This window comes from Narcine bancroftii, chromosome 2 (genome assembly GCF_036971445.1).
Source record: "Narcine bancroftii isolate sNarBan1 chromosome 2, sNarBan1.hap1, whole genome shotgun sequence".
Classification (NCBI taxonomy): Eukaryota; Metazoa; Chordata; class Chondrichthyes; order Torpediniformes; family Narcinidae; genus Narcine; species Narcine bancroftii.
In genome coordinates this window covers 43541115-43561295 of record NC_091470.1, presented here as the reverse complement: position 1 = coordinate 43561295, position 20181 = coordinate 43541115, and the positions used below count along the sequence as shown (strand labels likewise).

The 20181-nt window shown below is 41.0% G+C and overlaps 1 protein-coding gene across 4 annotated transcripts in view; it reads right to left on the bottom strand.

Annotated features, from left to right (window-relative positions):
- The window catches only part of rcor1 (REST corepressor 1), a 90559-nt gene that overhangs the window by 48336 nt on the left and 22042 nt on the right, over positions 1-20181 (bottom strand). For all 4 annotated transcript variants that reach the window (XM_069916458.1, XM_069916459.1, XM_069916460.1 and 1 more), the window contains one exon: positions 16110-16190. In XM_069916458.1, coding sequence (XP_069772559.1) covers positions 16110-16190 — 81 coding nt within the window. The remainder of the gene's footprint in view (positions 1-16109; positions 16191-20181) is intronic.

Here is a 20181-nt window from a genome sequence, read left to right as displayed (position 1 = left end):
CAGAAATGGGGAAGGGTGCTGGAGAAACTGTTGGTAAGATGTGCACTTTTAAAAGGGGTTGGGAGCATTTAATGAGTGCCCCTTGTAGCATAGAGCTGTGCCTGCACAGAGTCAAGGGGTGGTGGGGCATCATAGTGATTCTTCCTTGATCATTTTATGTACCAGTTCAGAGTGTGTGTGTGTGTGTGTGTGTGTGTGTGTGTGTGTGTGTGTGTGTGTGTGTGTGTGTGTGTGTGTGTGTGTGTGTGTGTGTGTGTGTGTTTTGTTCCCATGCTATTTTCCCCACGTTCATTATTAATTGTCTGCTATTACTTGCCCATGGCTGCTATAAAGTCTCTCTCTGCATGTGCACACACGCCTGTCTGTGTCACAATGCCATTAGTGTGTTGGGCCATGGAAAAATCAGAGATAGTGACTCCCAAGAACTTAAATTTCCCCACCCCTGATCCCCCAATAATTACTAGATTGTACACCTCTGGCTTTCCTGAAGTCAACAATCAGCTCCTTAGTTTTGGTGACAATAAGTGCAAGGTTATTGTTGGTTCACCATTCAGCCAAGCTTCCAATGTCCCTTCTGTTTGCTGATTCCTCATCTTTCTTTATACAACCCACTTCCGTGGTGTTGTCAGCAAATTTGTAAATGCTGTTATTGTCACACAGCTATAGGTATATTGAATGAAGTGGGGGGCAAATAACACAGCCCTGTGGTGCTCCGGTACTGATGGAAATTATGGAGGAGATATTCTTGCCAATCCTCACTGATTGAATTTTATTGTCCTGTTTCCATTTTGCTCAATATCCTTGTAAATTTCTAAAAACAAGTTCCAAAGGTGCTGTACTTCTATGCAACAATTTTTAAAAAAACTTCAAAGCCTTTGTATTCTGAACATCGACTTGACCACATACATGACAGAAGGCTTTTCTTTTAGAGGATTCTTGAACCACTATTTTTAGTACAAACAGTGATGGTCTTTGATTTTACAGTACAGTAAAACCCCCATGATCCAGTACTCTATCAACCAGAAAATTCAATTGTAAAAGCAAGTGTACTCCAAAGCAACACCCAACCCCTTGGTAGTAAACATTCAGCTAGTAGAGTGCCCCAGTCGTGCCCTGCCTGCAGTAGCTGCTTAAATAAAGGTGTATTTGAATAAAATGGTGGCGCCCAGGATGAAAGTGCCATTCACTGCTGGACCGAATCTCCTAAGATTTAACAGGGTGGAATTTCCCTTGCATGGATGTTCCCGCCCGCTACTGTTATTCATATGAATGACTCAGTCAATCAGCAAAAATGGCGGGAACTTGAACAGTATAAAAGCAGGGTTTCCACCCCGAATAAAGGAGTGAGCTTAACCTTGTGTGTGTGCTGTGTGTGTGTTGTGTGTTTCAATGTCGTGATCGGCTACATATGCACGGTATCGCCAAACTAAAACAAATTGCCACGAATTTAAGTTACCAACACATTATTGGTATAAGTGGATTTATTTTTTAAAAAGCAGGCTCATCTCAAATCACATGCATGAAACTAGAATAGTTAAAATTCCTTTCATTTTGGTTTTTTGGTCTAAGAGTGTATACTATAGTTTAGAAACATTTCATTCCCAGAATTCAATAAAAGCCAATTTCAGATGGAATCGCATGGAGAATGCGGCTCCGGAGCAGGCTGTGGGTTTCTGCAAAGGGACGTTCAGATGGCAGTGCTGAAGGAGGTGTTCTGCCACCTGAAAAGGTCTGAAGCGGGGAGAGGGGCCACAGAGCAAACACCGTCAGACAGCCCCCCGGCACAGGACTACATGGCAGAAGCGGCTGGCGTGGGACATCAGGGGCCTGAAGTCCTGCACCGGCTGCTCCAGCCTCGTAGTCCCATGCCAGGGATCTGTCAGGCAGGGGGCAGGGTGGCTGTCGGCAGCTGACTGTCAATAGCCTGTCTGCTGGTAGGCACCTGAAAGCTGCTAGCAGCTTTGCCTGAGCTGCTTTCAGATGCAATGGGGGATTCTTGGAGCAGGATATTATATCTACAGAAGGGCTAGGTAGGTAAACCTCCTAGCTAGGTTCTCCACTTTCAGGTGGCCGCCTGATAGCCACATAAGAGTACAATAGGCTGCGTTACAGTCTGGTATTGTGGCCATCTGAAAGTGGCTAAATTTGCATACATATTAAGGCAAATATGGTGTTCCCACAGAACAAAAATGTCACCAACTACTAAGAGCAACATGACAATAAACAAATTCTATTAAAATATTCTCTATCTTAAAAATATATTTTTATGTCTGAACATAAAATGTAATTAAAGACCAATTTAAGCAGATCGTACTTGTGGATAAGCAGAGACAGAGCCTTGACCAACTGAGGAAGCAAATTAGTTTACCCAGGCATCTTTTGCAGAAATGACTGGCAACTTCTTCATTTCTGGTATTTCTTAGCAAAAGAAAAAAAAAATGATTTGGCAGAAAGATAGCATTATCCTTAATCCAACTACAAAACAATGATCTACATGAGAAAGATAATCTTCCCTTGGATTTAAATCTAAAATAGAATAAAACTAATAGCACAGAAATAGGCCATCTAGGTTCTTTCTACCTGCCTACCATGATACACATTTATGTTAATCTCATTTCCCCACATTATTTGAATAAGCCTCTCCGATCCAAGTACTTTACAGCTAGCTTTTAAATATGATTCAAACTGTTGAACTCTCCCTCCCCGCTTCTCTCTCCGCCCCCCCCCCCCCACCCCACTTCTCAGATTCATGCTTAGTGTTGCTATATTGGTACCATTGAGCAGCAAGCAATTAAACATTTGAAAGAAACTAAAAAATAACAACTCCTTTATAAACAATCCTGCCACATAGAAGAGTGCAGAAACAATTCTTCTTGTAGCCTTAACTACATTTGTAAGAACTACCAGACAACTGTGTCATAACACCTGCTGGTGTGAAACAGATAAAAACACACTAAAATGCTGTTGGAACTCAGCCAGTCATTTCATTGTTCATAGAAGACAAAGATAATTGGACTATTGTCTTTAAAGGAACAGATGTCCAGGCTCGGAAATGGATTGATCTTTTGCTGGTGCCAGTGATCCAAGTCTGGTTGAAGTTTGTTGTTCTAAGAAGGGTCTTGTGGTTTTGCAAACAGAGAGCAAGTTTACTGCAGCAGGTTTCGTGATGCAGGGTGCAAAATTGGCTGGTTTTGAGTTCAGCCTATTTTAAACCCTTGTAGTCAACTACAAGAGGACATGGCTGGTTAATTTGTTTCTCCTGAAATGGGGGAAAAGAAGAACTCTCTGTGGTAACCTGGAAGAAGGTCATCTTTTTGAAAGCCCATGAAGGGACAAGTTTCTTCAGCAAGACACTGAAGTGGCTGATTGAAGGAGATCAGTTTGTGTGTGTCCAACAAACAACCAATATCTCTCTAAGACCAACAAAGACTTTCCTTTATGGTAATAATTTAAGCTCCAGAGCCCGGTGAAGATCATAAATGTTTAATTCTGTGCACAGGATGGAAAATTGCCTGATACCAGTGAACATGGAGAAGTGAAAAATAAATGATTAGACAGTGAAACAAAGAACTTTCTTGAAGACATACACATGTGCTTGGAATTAGAAGAGGGTTAGGTTCAGTTAATAGTAATAAGTTAAATATTGATTTTTTTTTTACTATGTTTGAAGAAAATTAAAGACATTTTTGTTAAAGTAACCATCGTCTTGGTGAATTTCTATTGTTGCTGGTTTTTTGGAGTCCTCTGGACTCGTAACACCATGAAGAAAAAATGTGATCCAGTACTGATGTGACAATTGCAAGCAGAGAGGGAGAGAGAATTCAATTCTGCAGTACTATAATCAGTAGACAGCAGCTGGGATTGGAACAGGGTAAGCTGATGTAAAGCCCTCTTTTGGAAGACATCCTGGTCAAAGCTCTTGTGGTTCATGCAAGAGGAGAAGACTGGCTCTCTAATGTTTCACTTGGAATAAGGGAAACTAAAAAGGAACTCTGTGGTGACCTGAAAGAAAGAGGTGATCATCTGGAGAACCCTGAAGGGGCAAGTTTCATCAACAAGACACTGAAGTAGCTAATTAAAAAGGAACAACAAACCTCTCTCTGAAAACCAACAAGAACCTTCCTGAGCAGTAACCATTTACCTTTCAAGCATCAAAGTCTGGTGAACTTCATAAATATTAAATTCTGTGCACAGTATAAGAATTGCCTGCAACCAGTAAACCTGGAGGAATGAGGTGAGATTGGACTGTGAACCAAAGAACTTTTCTGAACACACACACACACACACCACACACACACTTAGAATTAGAAGGGGGGTAGGTTAAATAAGTCAATAGTGATAAGTTAAAGTGTGATTCTGTTTTCATGTTAAAGATAATTAAAAACAACTTTTCTTTAAGTAACCATTTGTCTTGGTGAATATCTATTGCTGCTGGGTTTAATGGGTTCTCTGGGCTCGTAACAGTACAATCACAGTTTCTGCAGACTTTCATGTTTCAATCAGTGTGAAACAGAAGCATGGCCAAAATGATTCAATTTTAAATATAGTACCTCAGCCACATGGACAGAATAAAGAGAAGTCCATTTAGAATAAGATTGAACTGGACTGTAATTCTCCAAATAATTTCCAAAGGCAAAATGTTCAGTATCCAGGTTCACTTACAAATGTTGCCTGGTGCAGAGCTAACCAAAAACTGCAGATTAAGTTAAAACAGAAAATGTCAAAAACTAGAGTTTCAGTTTAATGATGGAAAGAGAAACAACATGAACATTTCAGTCAGCAAACTTCAATCAAATCTTAGAAAAGTGGCAAACTTAAATCAAAAAAGAATTGTAGCCTTTATTTCATTGATAGCCAGATGAGTAATTTTGATTAAGTGGAAAAATAGTTTAACACCAACTTGTATGCATTGGATACAGGAATATTATGTCTTGCTTGAGCTTGGAGAAAATTAGATACAACGTTAGAGTTCATGATTGAATTTGACGAGATATGGGGCCCATTTATGGACTATAACCATAATTTGAATACATAGGCAGGGGGCTTTGGGGGTTTCCTGTCTGATGTACAGGAGCTGAAACTTGATTCCTTACATATTATTCATTGATGACCATGTTTAGTGAGAGGGGAAAGGAGTAGAATGGGGGGGGAGGGGGGGTGTCCTCTTTCTTTTATTCTTTCCTTCTTTTCCTTTTCTTCGTTTTACAAGTAGAAGAGATTACTAATTTGATAATTTACCAAGAATGTGTTGTAATATTAGAATGATGTGAAGTTTTCCCTAAGGGAATTTCCATTGTATCCAAGCATTCTACACAAGACCATGTATTAACGACTCATGATTCATATTCTGTATTGAATAAAGTTGTGTGGTTTACGTGTGGTCAATATGTAACATCTCTTCCAAAACACATTAAAAAGTGGCAAAATCAAATATGTTGTAAATTGCCTGCAAAGGTTAGAGATTTAAAAAGGGCAACATTTGTGAAGGAATGGTTCTGAACTTCAAAGGCAATTAAACAAAGCCAGCACGCTACTTCCCAATGTTCTGTTTATATCATACAAAAAAATTGCTGTTCTCCCAGAAAGAGAAAACTAGAACTGTGAGCATTTGCTACCTGAATACTATCTATGCAAAATTAATAACCAACGTTTTATGGTTCTTAAAATTTGAGCTCTTCATATTTCAATCTGCCAACTAATTCTTTTCATGGTGTGGTGCACCATCTAGAGGTTACAGAACACAACAGCAATGATATTTCAATATGACCAAGATTTCTTCTCATATGCCACTAAGTAACAATTTATTTTTGAATGCATGACAAAAAAAAGATTTAAAACCACAAATTTATGTAGACCAGAAAGATAAAGGCTGCCATTGATGAATAACTGATTGGAGAAAAATATTTTTTTAAAAATGGAATAGAACAGCATTATGGGGAAGATTGTACATGGATCGCAAATGGATGTGTCCATTTACTAACTCGGGAGTGGGAAGATGTGTTAGCAAAGACAAACTGGTAGAATGCTGTACTTCAGATGAGTTGCATTTTATAGATTGAGTAGAACTGTCAGTTTAAAAACCATCTTGTGCTTGAGTTCTTTGCATCATTATGCACGAGCTATTTAGGAATGGTGCAAAGGATTTCAGAGATCATTTGTATTAGAGAAAGACAGCCTCTATTTTTTTTTAAATCATTTCAGATGATCCCAGACAAATAAATTAATTTGGCTGAAGAGAATCATACTTGATATGGTCGATCCAGAATCTGCCAAGATTTACAACTGCTCTATGTGAATCATCGACAAATTAAAAAACCCAAGGAATCAGACTTTGCCCACTGAACCTCTCAAAGGAACTCAATTGTTCAAAAATATAAACTCTAACTGATTTTTAGTCTTCCACAATAGAATATCATATCAAGGGAAATTCCACCCTGTTAAATCTTGTTTTTGAGATCACCCCTCATTCTACTAAAATCCTCTTTCCAATAGTCATACAAAAAAACAGCAAGATGGCAGACAATAAGTTATGTGGCAGTAACAAGACAAAATACTATAGTCAGGTGGGATTTTGCACTTCATTAGGAAGAGAAAGAAGTATTTTTTTAATCTCCATGGCCAAATAGCAAAGGAATCTCAAAGATTAGGTGGCAAATGCCAAGCAAGGGAATGATCAACTACTTCTGTGGCTTGATTGACTAAATGTCTGCACATGAAGCAAAAAGGGCAGTGAATGCAGCAGAGGACTGGGGCTTTGACATGGATCAGCATCACCTAATCCTCAATAATGAGGGATGCAGAGTTTAGAGAAATACAGATCCAAGGATGAGTAGAGAAGAGGAAATTTGGAGCAAGAGTAATGCAGTATTGAAACAGGCCCTTTGGCCTAACATAAGTCTATGGAGACCATCAGATACCATTTAAACCAACTCTACAGTAATCTCATTTAATAGCTCAAGGTGGCCACATTGCCCTGGTCACAACCTCTTCTCACTGGTACCTTCAAGTAGAATGTAATTAAAATTCCTTTATTGTCATCTAATTAAAAAATGTATTATTACACTAAATTGCCTTCACTCTGCATTAAGAATCAGATTCACCATCAGCAGAAATTGCCAGGCACTCCCCCCATCCCCTCCCCCCTCCCCCTCCCTCCCCCCTCCTCCCCCACCACCCCCCTCCCCCAAGAGTCTGTGATTTGCATCCAGTGCTGCCACTGCCAGTCAGGCCAAACCATCCATAATCCAAGCTTCAGATCCGAACAACCAACAAGATTAGGAACCCTTCAGTGTGCCCTCAGCTCACATCCTGGTTTCGATATGTGGTACCCCTTCAGCCAGTCTCCATCAGTCCACAACATGGCAGAAATACTTTGACTCCTGTCTCCAGCAGCCCGCAGCCTATGTGGGTTCCTTGCCTCAAGACACTAACAGCCTGCTGCTTGTGTGTTCCTCAGCCATGGTCAACGTCCCATGGATCGTCTTTTCTGCTTCCCCTTCTCCAACTGGGGGGAGAATGTTAGCCTTCCAATTTTCTGGTGCCCTGCGCCAGTCCTGAGTTTCCCCAGAGTCTGCAACCCCTTGTGGCTGCTACCACTCATTGGCGCTGCCATCTTTGGTCCCGATCCCACGGTTGCAGGATTTTAAATAAAACTACTATTGGCTCCTTTAACAGGCTGCTTAAAACGTGTAAAGAACATCAGCTGTGGAATTGGTTGTTTGGACCCTTCAGGGAAGCACTGTGTCTGTCTCCAGTCCCCACGGATCCCCACAGAACAGGTACAGAAACAGACCAGCACCACTTGGTCCAACAAATCTTTCCAACAACTATCAGGGTCTTGAACCAGGGACTGCTCCATCACTCTGCACAAAAGGAAGTCACTTTCTTCTATGACCAGGATATCTGAATTCTATCTTTTTTAATTCAACAATGTATACTATTACAGCGTTTTTTTAAAGAAAAAAGTACCCATTCAGCTGCAGCAACAATTTCATTGCATATGTACATTATACAATATATAGGAAAATAAACTTATCTCCTCACATTCCCACCAACCCCTCCATATTCTACTGCACATATCGATTACAAAAATGGAGAGCAGCCAAATAACTTACCGATCTGCAGGACTCTGAGATGTGAGAGGAAAATGTAGCAACCTGGACAAAATTCACAAGCTCATGGGGAGAACATGCAAACTCCACAGACGCTGCGCCAGAAATCAGGATTACACATGGGTGGCTGGAGTAGAGAAGCAGAAACTCCGCCAGTTATACCAATGTCCTGCCAATTTTGCAAGGATGAAAGCATTTGTGAAGCTCTAAAGGACAGAGTTAGAACTTGCTTAAATTTTTGTGGTTCCTTCAGAAACAAAAAAGACTAGATTTTCCATAATCTTTTCAACCCCTTTTGGAGTAGTTTTGAAATCCAAGCACACTACCTGAGGCATCAGGCATCCTGCTTACAACCTACCAGGCAACAAAGAGAGGCAATAGGGTACATGCACACCTTTTTTAATTAAAAATGTAACTGGTGCCCAAACTTAATAATCCAGGAGTATTTTTTTTTTAAATTACAGTAAGCTACGAGCTACATTTTGTTTTGAGATCCAGGTCCAATTTGTACTCAATTCCATGCTGGCGACTAGTGGTTAAACATTATTATTTTATGAGCTTGTGTGCAGGTTTTTCCATTTATATCCCTAGTAGCCAGACAATTGTTGGGATGTTAAGAACCTTAGTTTTGTTGAACATACACAGAAGGACTGGAGCAACTCAGCGGGTCACGCAGCATCAATACAAAGCAGTGGGCAGTCGACGCTTCAGGTCTCAGTCCTTCATCAACATTCCAGGTCTGAAACGTCGACTGCCTATTGCTTTTCCTGGATGCTGCACATCCTGCTGAGTTTCTCCAGCATCTGCAATCTCATTGTTTACCTTTGTTGAAAGAGCAATTCTTGGTGCAGTTAAATATGAATTTTCCTGTCTGAGCAAATGTAGGCTGCTGCAACAGGTTTCATACCCACATTACTGAATGCTGGAAAATCCAGGTTTTTCTCAATGCAATTTTCCCAGTAAAATTCCTGACTGAGGAAGAAACACATTCCTGTAGGAACCTGCTGACTGTTTTAGTTTCAGGACTGCAGAGCACTTGAAAATGGATAATATCTTTGTAATAAAGCTTCCAGTGTTCGCAAGATTTTATAAAGAACCATGACACAATTGATCATTCTCCATGATTTCCATCTATAGTTCATGGGATTCCACACAGGACACACCTTTCCATTTTCACTCCAAAGGGCTGGGTTCCTCCAGTATTCCCTGTTCCACTCACCAGGGCAATTTGCATTACACTACATTACTGCAGGAGATAAACATTATACAGTCTTTCCAGATGAAAGATCAATTCACATATACTTCTAATTTTGTCCACAACATTCAGTCTTCACACTGGGGTTCTACTTTGGAACACTCAAAGCATTCATTGGCTGACAGGTTTATAGAACACCTCCAATCAGTCCATCGGGGTGACTTAGTTTCCTGCCTGTCACTTTCATTATTTCTCCCACATACACACACTGACCTCTCTAACTTAGACCTTCTCCATTGCTCCATTATGATCAACACAAGCTTGAAAGGCAGCACTTTGTCTTTTATCTGAGAAATTACAACCCTCAGGTCTGAATACAGTAGTTTCAGGCAATCCTCCACCCCACCTCCCCAAGACCATGGTATACCTACATCTTTATTTCTTTCATTTTGTTGTTCCCCTCTATCTCCAATGTCTGCTTTTAAATATACATTAATGACCTATCTCGGCTGCACCATTTCATCGGATGCAAGGATCGACAACGAGATAGACAACAGACTCGCCAAGGCAAATAGCACCTTTGGAAGACTACACAAAAGAGTCTGGAAAAACAACCAACTGAAAAACCTCACAAAGATTAGCGTATACAGAGCCGTTGTCATACCCACACTCCTGTTCGGCTCCGAATCATGGGTCCTTTACCAGCATCACCTACGGCTCCTAGAACGTTTCCACCAGCGTTGTCTCCGCTCCATCCTCAACATTCATTGGAGCGACTTCATCTCCAACATCGAAGTACTCGAGATGGCAGAGGCCGACAGCATCGAATCCAAGCTGCTGAAGATCAAACTGCGCTGGGTGGGTCACGTCTCCAGAATGGAGGACCATCGCCTTCCCAAGATTGTGTTATATGGCGAGCTCTCCACTGGCCACCGTGACAGAGGTGCACCAAAGAAGAGGTACAAGGACTGCCTAAAGAAAGCTCTTGGTGCCTGCCACATTGACCACCGTCAGTGGGCTGATAACGCCTCAAACCGTGCATCTTGGCGCCTCACAGTTCGGCTGGCAGCAAACTCCTTTGAAGAAGACCGCAGAGCCCACCTCACTGACAAAAGACAAAGGAGGAAAAACCCAACACCCAACCCCAACCAACCAATTTTCCCTTGCAACCGTGTCTGCCTGTCCCGCATCGGACTTGTCAGCCACAAACGAGCCTGCAGCTGACGTGGACATTACCCCTCCATAAATCTTCGTCCGCGAAGCCAAGCCAAAGAAAGAAAGAAAAGAAGAATGACCTTGGTCTGCATCCTATCACAGCAACTCATGCCAGTGAAATAACAAAGACTAGATATTTTTAAAAGTATAGGTGTAAATTATTTGGTAAATAGCTCTACCTAGGGATGGATTTTCAAAGAAATAGAGCAGGAAGAAAAGTAAAGAGCAATGCCAAAAGCTCTCTACAACCCCATCCACCATCAACTCCAGTTTCGGGGAATTATGTATCTGTATTTCGCAGTCCTCAGTGCCCTACCGTTTACCACATCCTTGGTTTGTACAAGACACCAAGACACAAGAGCAACTTGTCTGTGAAGTACTCTTTGCAGAAGATGCCGCTTTAGTTGCCCATTCAGAGCCAGCTCTCCAGCGCATGACGTCCTGTTTTGCGGAAACTGCCAAAATGTTTGGCCTGGAAGTCAGCCTGAAGAAAACTGAGGTCCTCCATCAGCCAGCTCCCCACCATGACCTCCAGCCCCCCACATCTCCATCGGGCACACAGAACTCAAAACAGTCAACCAGTTTACCTACCTCAGCTGCACCATTTCATCTGATGCAAGGATCGACAAAGAGATAGACAACAGACTCGCCAAGACAAATAGCACGTTTGGAAGACTACACAAGAGTCTGGAAAAACAACCACCTGAAGAAACACACAAAGATCAGCGTGTACAGAGCCCTTGTCATACCCACGCTTCTGTTCGGCTCCGAATCATGAGTCCTCTACCGGCATCACCTACGGCTCCTAGAACGCTTCCATCAGCGCTGTCTCCGCTCCATCCTCAACATTCATTGGAATGACTTCATCACCAACATCGAAATACTCGAGCTGGCAGAGTCCGCAAGCATCGACTCCATGCTGCTGAAGACCCAACTGCGCTGGGTGGGTCATGTCTCCAGAATGGAGGACCATCGCCTTCCCAAGATCGTGTTATATGGCGAGCTCTCCACTGGCCCACCAAGACAGAGGTGCACCAAAGAAGAGGCTCAAGGACTGCTCAAAGAAATCTCTTGGTGCCTGCCACATTGACCACTGCCAGTGGGCTGATATCGTCTCCAACCGTGCATCTTGGCACCTCACAATTCGGCGGGCAGCAACCTCCTTTGAAGAAGACCACAGAGCCCACCTCACTGGTCAAATTTAAATTTCACCCCTCCAGAGCAATTGTTTTAATAAATGCACAACAGAACACATTTTCCATCACATCCATGAGACCAGATTCAATAAAATCTAGCATTCACTTGAATATGATAACAGATCGATACAATCTTACAAATTGCAAACGATTTGAATCAATTTAAAAATGATTCTTCCATTAAACTTCAAAACTGAATCAAGCATGGATTTACAATCATTTATAATATGCAACATTTCTGCAAACCACTTACCCCTTTTTAAATGGAAAGCATTTACACCTGATGATTTAAGTGCACCTTGTTGCAGATAAAAATACTCACTATTGTTTAATTGAGAAATATTTTAGATCAAGTAGAACAATTTAAACATTTACCATGAATATGGTTAATACGGAAAAAGACTGATTACAAAATATAATAACATGAAAATTGTCAAATGGCTTCACGTACAGATAACTGAGGTACCACATTCCCTTGGGAAGGAGGTGGTCAAATATTACTAAATAATTCATCAAAAGGAGTAGAGGATTTGACAGACTACACATAGCACTTTCATATGGGGTAAAGAACATTCCAGACCATCAGAAAGATAGTTACCAAGATATCAAATTAGCAATTCACAGGAGATTTCTTATCCGGAGTTTTAAAAGCTATATGGAGAAGAGGATGTATTTAATTATAGATGCATTAAATGGGGAAGTTAAAGAGGGGCATAAAGTGAGACATGCAAAGTTTGAAGATCAACATGAAATGGCTCATTTCTGTGCTATACAGATGTAATTTTATGCATGGAAAATGAACTTTGTGTACTTTGGCAAACAATTAAAAAGTCAATCTAAACTAGATATTTTTTATATTTTGATTTAAAGAATGATTTAAAAGGCAATATGGTTTTTTGTAAAAGACTCAAAAGTAAGATCCCCAATGAAAGATTAGGTTTGAAATTAAAGTTTTATTAAACTGTATGATAGTGAACAAGAAATCTGCAGATACTGGGGTCTAGTGCTGTATACAAATGTGCTGGAGAAACTCAGCAGGTCATGGAGCAAAACTGCCTTTTGCTTTCCATGGATGCTGCACATCTTGCTGAATTTCTCCACAATTTTATGTACTTCATTTATTAAAGTGTATGCTGGATTATGCATAAAAATCTAGTCAATATAATGCTCAGAGGTGGCCGAAAGAGTTCATCCAGGTGACCACTGTGAGAGTGCTGCAGGGAGAGAGTGACGTTTTCAGAGAATGAGGAGTGGCTTTGGTGCCAGAGGCCAATGCTAACAGGGAGAGCCCAATGACAGGAGGGGAAGGGACCAGACTGGAGCCAGGATGTTATAGGACCATGACTACAGTAACAGTCATGCTGAATTCCAATGGGAAGCGACTGGTTTTTTTTTTAATTCAAATTTTAAATTTGATTTGCCTCTTATGTTAATTATTGCCATCGAAAATTATTCTGGAAAAGTACGTTTTCAGATGCCTGTCCCAGAAGTCCGCTTCCTAAAAACAATTTGCAGATGCTGGAAATCTGAATAAAGATTCAGTGAATACTCAGCAGGTTACCAGAGAAAGAGTTATCACATCATGGTTAGAGATCATGGATACAAAACATTAACTGCTTCTCCAGTGATGCCTTCTAGCTTGCTTGAAGGCCAATGCAGTGAATTGGTGAATAATTAATTCACAAGATTGCAGTCAAGAGTGAATCAATAAAACCCAGATTATTTAACTACAAATGCAGGCTTAAATTCTACAAATCTGCAAACTGAAAGATACCATTGATGAACAGACCTCAATATTATAACTGTTTATTACTAAAGTAAACACTTCTGGCATTCATGAACTCTTTGGCTTGGCTTCGCGGACGAAGATTTATGGAGGGGGTAAAAGTCCACGTCAGCTGCAGGCTCGTTTGTGGCTGACAAGTCCGATGCGGGACAGGCAGACACGGTTGCAGCGGTTGCAGGGGAAAATTGGTTGGTTGGGGTTGGGTTTTTCCTCCTTTGCCTTTTGTCAGTGAGGTGGGCTCTGCGGTCTTCTTCAAAGGAGGTTGCTGCCCGCCAAACTGTGAGGCGCCAAAATGCACGGTTTGAGGCGATATCAGCCCACTGGCGGTGGTCAATGTGGCAGGCACCAAGAGATTTCTTTAGGCAGTCCTTGTACCTTTTCTTTGGTGCACCTCTGTCACGGTGGCCAGTGGAGAGCTCGCCATATAATACGATCTTGGGAAGGCGATGGTCCTCCATTCTGGAGACGTGACCCATCCAGCGCAGCTGGATCTTCAGCAGCGTGGACTCGATGCTGTCGACCTCTGCCATCTCGAGTACCTCGACGTTAGGGGTGTGAGCGCTCCAATGGATGTTGAGGATGGAGTGGAGACAACGCTGGTGGAAGCGTTCTAGGAGCCGTAGGTGATGCCGGTAGAGGACCTATGATTCGGAGCCGAACAGGAGTGTGGGTATGACAACGGCTCTGTATACGCTTATCTTTGTGAGGCTTTTCAGTTGGTTGTTTTTCCAGACTCTTTTGTGTAGTCTTCCAAAGGCGCTATTTGCCTTGGCGAGTCTGTTGTCTATCTCATTGTCGATCCTTGCATCTGATTAAATGGTGCAGCCGAGATAGGTAAACTGGTTGACCGTTTTGAGTTTTGTGTGCCCGATGGAGATGTGGGGGGGCTGGTAGTCATGGTGGGGAGCTGGCTGATGGAGGACCTCAGTTTTCTTCAGGCTGACTTCCAGGCCAAACACTTTGGCAGTTTCCGCAAAGCAGGACGTCAAGCGCTGAAGAGCTGGCTCTGAATGGGCAACTAAAGCGGCATCGTCTGCAAAGAGTAGTTCACGGACAAGTTTCTCTTGTGTCTTGGTGTGAGCTTGCAGGCGCCTCAGATTGAAGAGACTGCCATCCGTGCGGTACCGGATGTAAACAGCGTCTTCATTGTTGGGGTCTTTCATGGCTTGGTTCAGCATCATGCTGAAGAAGATTGAAAAGAGGGTTGGTGCGAGAACACAGCCTTGCTTCACGCCATTGTTAATGGAGAAGGGTTCAGAGAGCTCATTGCTGTATCTGACCCGACCTTGTTGGTTTTCGTGCAGTTGGATAATCATGTTGAGGAACTTTGGGGGACATCCGATGCGCTCTAGTATTTGCCAAAGCCCTTTCCTGCTCACGGTGTCGAAGGCTTTGGTGAGGTCAACAAAGGTGATGTAGAGTCCTTTGTTTTGTTCTCTGCACTTTTCTTGGAGCTGTCTGAGGGCAAAGACCATGTCAGTAGTTCCTCTGTTTGCGCGAAAGCCGCACTGTGATTCTGGGAGAATATTCTCGGCGACACTAGGTATTATTCTATTTAGTAGAATCCTAGCGAAGATTTTGCCTGCAATGGAGAGCAGCGTGATTCCCCTGTAGTTTGAGCAGTCTGATTTCTCGCCTTTGTTTTTGTACAGGGTGATGATGGTGGCATCACGAAGGTCCTGAGGCGGTTTTCCTTGGTCCCAACAAAGCTTGAAAAACTCATGCAGTTTGGCATGCAGAGTTTTGCCACCAGCCTTCCAGACCTCTGGGGGGATTCCATCCATACCTGCTGCTTTGCTACTTTTCAGTTGTTCGATTGCCTTATATGTCTCATCCTGGGTGAGGACCTCATCTAGCTCTAGCTTCTGGCATTCATGAACTAGTGGGACTGTAATACGCATGCTAAAGGGGCACGCCTTGCAACTGCTGACACTCAAATCAGAAAAAGTCTTACAATTGCAAATCGAAATTACAGTTCCTTTTGAAAACAATTTCGGCCTATAATACAAAAAAAAAGTAGACTAACCTGGTTGACTAGATAGTAAAATTGGTGGTACAAGATGAAATGAGCACCAGGTGATGCACAACTATTTGTTGTTTTCTTCCCTGGCAGACCCATAAGAACTGATAAGATAGGTAAATAATATAGAAGTATGCGCATTTCAGGACTGTTTTGTTTGAAATGCCTGATGGCTCCACATTTAATAAGCATCTGTATTTTTGTGCTTTTACAAGGAACGTCAGAGACAAACGTACTTTCATGTGTACATGCAAACACCAGTTTGAAGTTCAGTCTTGAGATGAACATTAAATAAAATATTCACAGGCACAGACTGTTGCTTTTGCTATGTAAAAAAAAAAATTTCCATAGCTTTACCTAAAATTGTGCAGCCAAACCAGCATTTACTTTAATTGCATCTCGGCAAGCACAAATTCAAAGAAGAACCCCATACATTTAGACTGCAGTAACATTGCTCTGTTCAAAATAAATTCTCAATTAGAAACTGGAATTGAAACATCTGAAACCGATTCATGGAAAACGGGGAAAATAACAGTTTTTGAAATGAAAATTAAGATTTGAAGTACAAATTGAAAAGCAAACTTACATTTTGACTCAGAGACATTCTGATTAGGCGACCAGACCAGCATTCCAAGGTTGTCCCTTTCCTGAGATTGCTTTGCAATTTCTGTATGCAAAAGGATAAAAATAAGCAAATTATTTTTCCTGATATTCACACCATGTACCCACTTCCAGCATTTTCAAATAAATACAAATTTTAAAATTGTGGGTAGCATGCTGTCTCTCAGCCAACAACCTCAGTTCGATCCTATACTTGAGTGCTATTTGTATAAAGTGGGAATGTTTTCTTTGCAATTGCATGGGATTCCTTTTGGTGCTTCCATTTCTGAGGAGTCAAGGGATGCGTCGGAAAAAAGTTACAACGGTGCAGGGAAACGAGGTGAAATGGGGATTCTCCCATGAGAGCCACCTTTTTAAAAAAATATTTTATTTAAAAATTTTAAAACCACATCTACAATTAATTGATATTAAAAAATACAAATGTGGTATACATGTATAAAGTAACATCCCACCATCCCTCCCTCCCCGACATAACAAAAGAAAAAGAAAATAAGAAGAATACCAAAAAAAGGAAAACAACACCTCATTACACATAACATTGGAGCTTTCTGAGAATCCTTCAAATTTTCATGACAACAGATTATAAGTATGGGCTCCATATTTTCAAAAGAGAGCCACCATTGATTGAAGTGAAAAACTAGTTGTATCATTATAAAAACATACCAAGCTTTAAATAAGCTTAATTGAAGACAAGTAGGTATGGGTTTAGATGCTGAGCAGATGGGGAAAACAAAGCAAGAAAACAATGGTAAAATTAGATTTTATTTAAAATCAAAGCTTCTCACATTCATTTACTATGTACTCAACTCCTATACTCAATTTAATCTTCATTCAAATGGAGCATGGTCTCAGCATTAAACAAAGTACTTCAAAGACAATGAACAGCAGTCACTGATATACAAAACTCAGCTGCTAATTTGCATATTGCTTCCCTAAACACAAAATCCCCATGGCTTTATTTGGAATTCTCATCATTTGTTTATTCATGCAAGGCACGTTGGCCCCAAAGGTAGAACTTTCTGCCCATCGCCATCTACAGTAAGATAAAGGGTTGCCACCATGATGAGGATCTTAACAAAGAAACAGTGAAGTAATAACAATACTGATCCAAGTCAAGATGGCAACTCTCTTGGATAATTGGGAGATGGCTGTGTTCAATGGTCCTGGTGGTGAGGTACTGGTCAAAACACAAATCGCTGGAAACTGAAAATATTAGGGACCGCAACCCTTTGTTTTCTGTTATTGTTTCAGATTTCAAACCTGTGTATTTTTATTTTCATTTACTCTTCATTTACCACCACTTTAAATTGGAAGGGCTGGACCAGTAGAGTCACTGATATTTAAGACAACAATGGAGTGCCACCATTTTGGTTTTTAAAGTCACTGATATTTAAGACAACAATGGAGTGCCACCATTTTGGTTTTTAAAGTCACTGATATTTAAGACAACAATGGAGTGCCACCATTTTTGTTTTTAAAGTCACTGATATTTAAAACAACAATGGAGTGCCACCATTTTGGTTTTTAAAGTCACTGATATTTAAGACAACAATGGAGTGCCACCATTTTTGTTTTTAAAGTCACTGATATTTAAGACAACAATGGAGTGCCACCATTTTGGTTTTTAAAGTCACTGATATTTAAGACAACAATGGAGTGCCACCATTTTTGTTTTTAAAGTCACTGATATTTAAGACAACAATGGAGTGCCACCATTTTGGTTTTTAAAGTCATTGATATTTAAGACAACAATGGAGTGCCACCATTTTTGTTTTTAAAGCAAGGAATCTCTCGTCTTCGGTGTCAGAGGGAGGCAGTAATCCAACTTCTCCTGAAATGATAAGATACAGCTGGCCCACTGAGCAACACGAAGCCTGTCGAAAACCATTTCTGTCTACAACACCAAGAAGGTAGACTAACCTGGTTGATTAGACAGCGAAGTTGATGGAACAAGATGAAATGAGCACTAGGCAATGCACAACTATTCATTATGTTTTCTTCCCTGGCAAACCATCAAGACCTGATGTCCACAATATGGAATTGAACACATTTCAGGACTATTTTGTTTAAAACACAAGTTTCTCAGCTCATTTTACAAATGCGCTTGTTGTATTGGGATTCCACTAGCAATCCTTTTAATGACGAGAGAAAGGATCAAAGGGTTTTGGTGTTCAAATTTTATGACAGGCCATACTTGTTACATAGCAAGGCTAATACTAGATATTCTTTTCCAATGCAAGCTTCTGTCAGAGGTCTGCTTCAATATTCAAAAAGAAACTAAATCAAGCCTCCCATAATACATTTTAAAATAACTTAATTTGTTTCCATTTATGGTCTTAAACTCATGAGATGCTTAAAGTCATTGCTAAATATCCAGTGGTTGCTTGTTGGACATGCTAGCAAAGGTCAACATTGGCTAAGGTCAACATCAGGGAAACTCTGATCAAATGACTGCACCTTGTTAAGATCTGGTGGGAGGGGGATGATTTGTTCTTCAGCAGCATTTTCAAAATACAGACTGGAGTGTGTTGGCTGAACATGCCACAGTCGATTCTCAGATCGATATTGATGGTATATACCAACTTTGTTATTAAATCTATAAATAGGTGGGTGGATAGAGTTACATCACAGAAGAAAATTAAAATATTTGCGAACCAGAAACCGTGGATGAACAGTGAAGTCTGTCGCTTGATTAGAGACAGACTCAACCTTTAGAGCTGGAAACCAAGAGATGTATCATTTGGCCAGGCCCAACTTAAAGAGGGGAATCTCTCAGGCTTAACAGAAGATTGAGGAGCACTTTGCATCTTCGGACTCAGCGCATTTGGCAAGGTATACAGGTTATCACAGATTATAAATCATTGGGTACAGCATCAGTTTCTAGCTGTGACCCCTTAAAATTCTTTGAACAGCTTAATTATTTCTATGCTTGTTTTGATCAAGAAAATTAGGGCTTCCCTTTCAAGGTGAATCCTTCATTGAATGAAGTGCCTCTCTCAAGGGCCATCCTTAGTAGGGTGAATGTACAGTCAGACCAGATGGCCGTGGTCGAGAGCTTAGAGCTTGTGCAGATCAGTTAGTAGAGGTTTTTACAGACATTTATTTTTAATCTGTCCTTGGCCAAGGTTGTTGTCCCAATAAGTTTTAAAGCGTCTACGATTGTGCCTGTCCCAAAGCGCTCAACTGTACTTGTACTTACTCAGTTGTACTTACTCTATCATCCTGAAATGTTTTGAGCCATTGGTTTTATCTCATCTGAAATTTTGTTGCCTATCACTATGGATCAAGATTAATTTCCCTACCATGCTAATAGGTCGACAGAGGATGCCATTTCAACAGTGCTACAGACTACCATGACTCTCCTAGAGTGTCTGAACTCTATGTATTATTTATTGATTATACCTTGGCTTTCAACACTGTTGTACTATCAAAGCTGATAACCAAACTTTGTTCGAATGGTATCAGCTCATCCTTTTGTAATTGGATTCTGGACTTCCTTACTGTTAGGTTGGGCAATATTCTCTCCTCTAGCATCACTGTGAATGCCCCAAGGTTGCATGCTGAGCCCCCTTTTGTATTCCACCTTTACCTCTGATTGCATTCCTATGTACAATTCAAACTTAATTATAAGTTCACAGATGACACCACAGTGATCACAGGATCTGATCACAGGGGACAATGAAATGGCCTATAGGGGTGAGGTTCAGCATCTAGCCTTGTGGTGTGCTGAGAACAATTTGTTACTCAACATCCAAAAGACAAAAGAGATCATTGTGGATTTTAGACAGGCGGGAAGTCGCACCCATATCCCAATTTACATCAATAGAATGGTTATCTCTATTGATCTCACATGGCCTTTGAATTCATCAATGTTGAACAAAAAGGCACAGCAATGTTTTTTTTTGAGATGTATGAGGAGTTACACCTCCACCCTAGAACACTATTGGATTTCTATAGATGTACTGTTGAGAGTGTGCTGACATACACTATTTCAGCGTGGTGCAGGAATTGTTCTGCACAAGACAGGAAGGCACTCC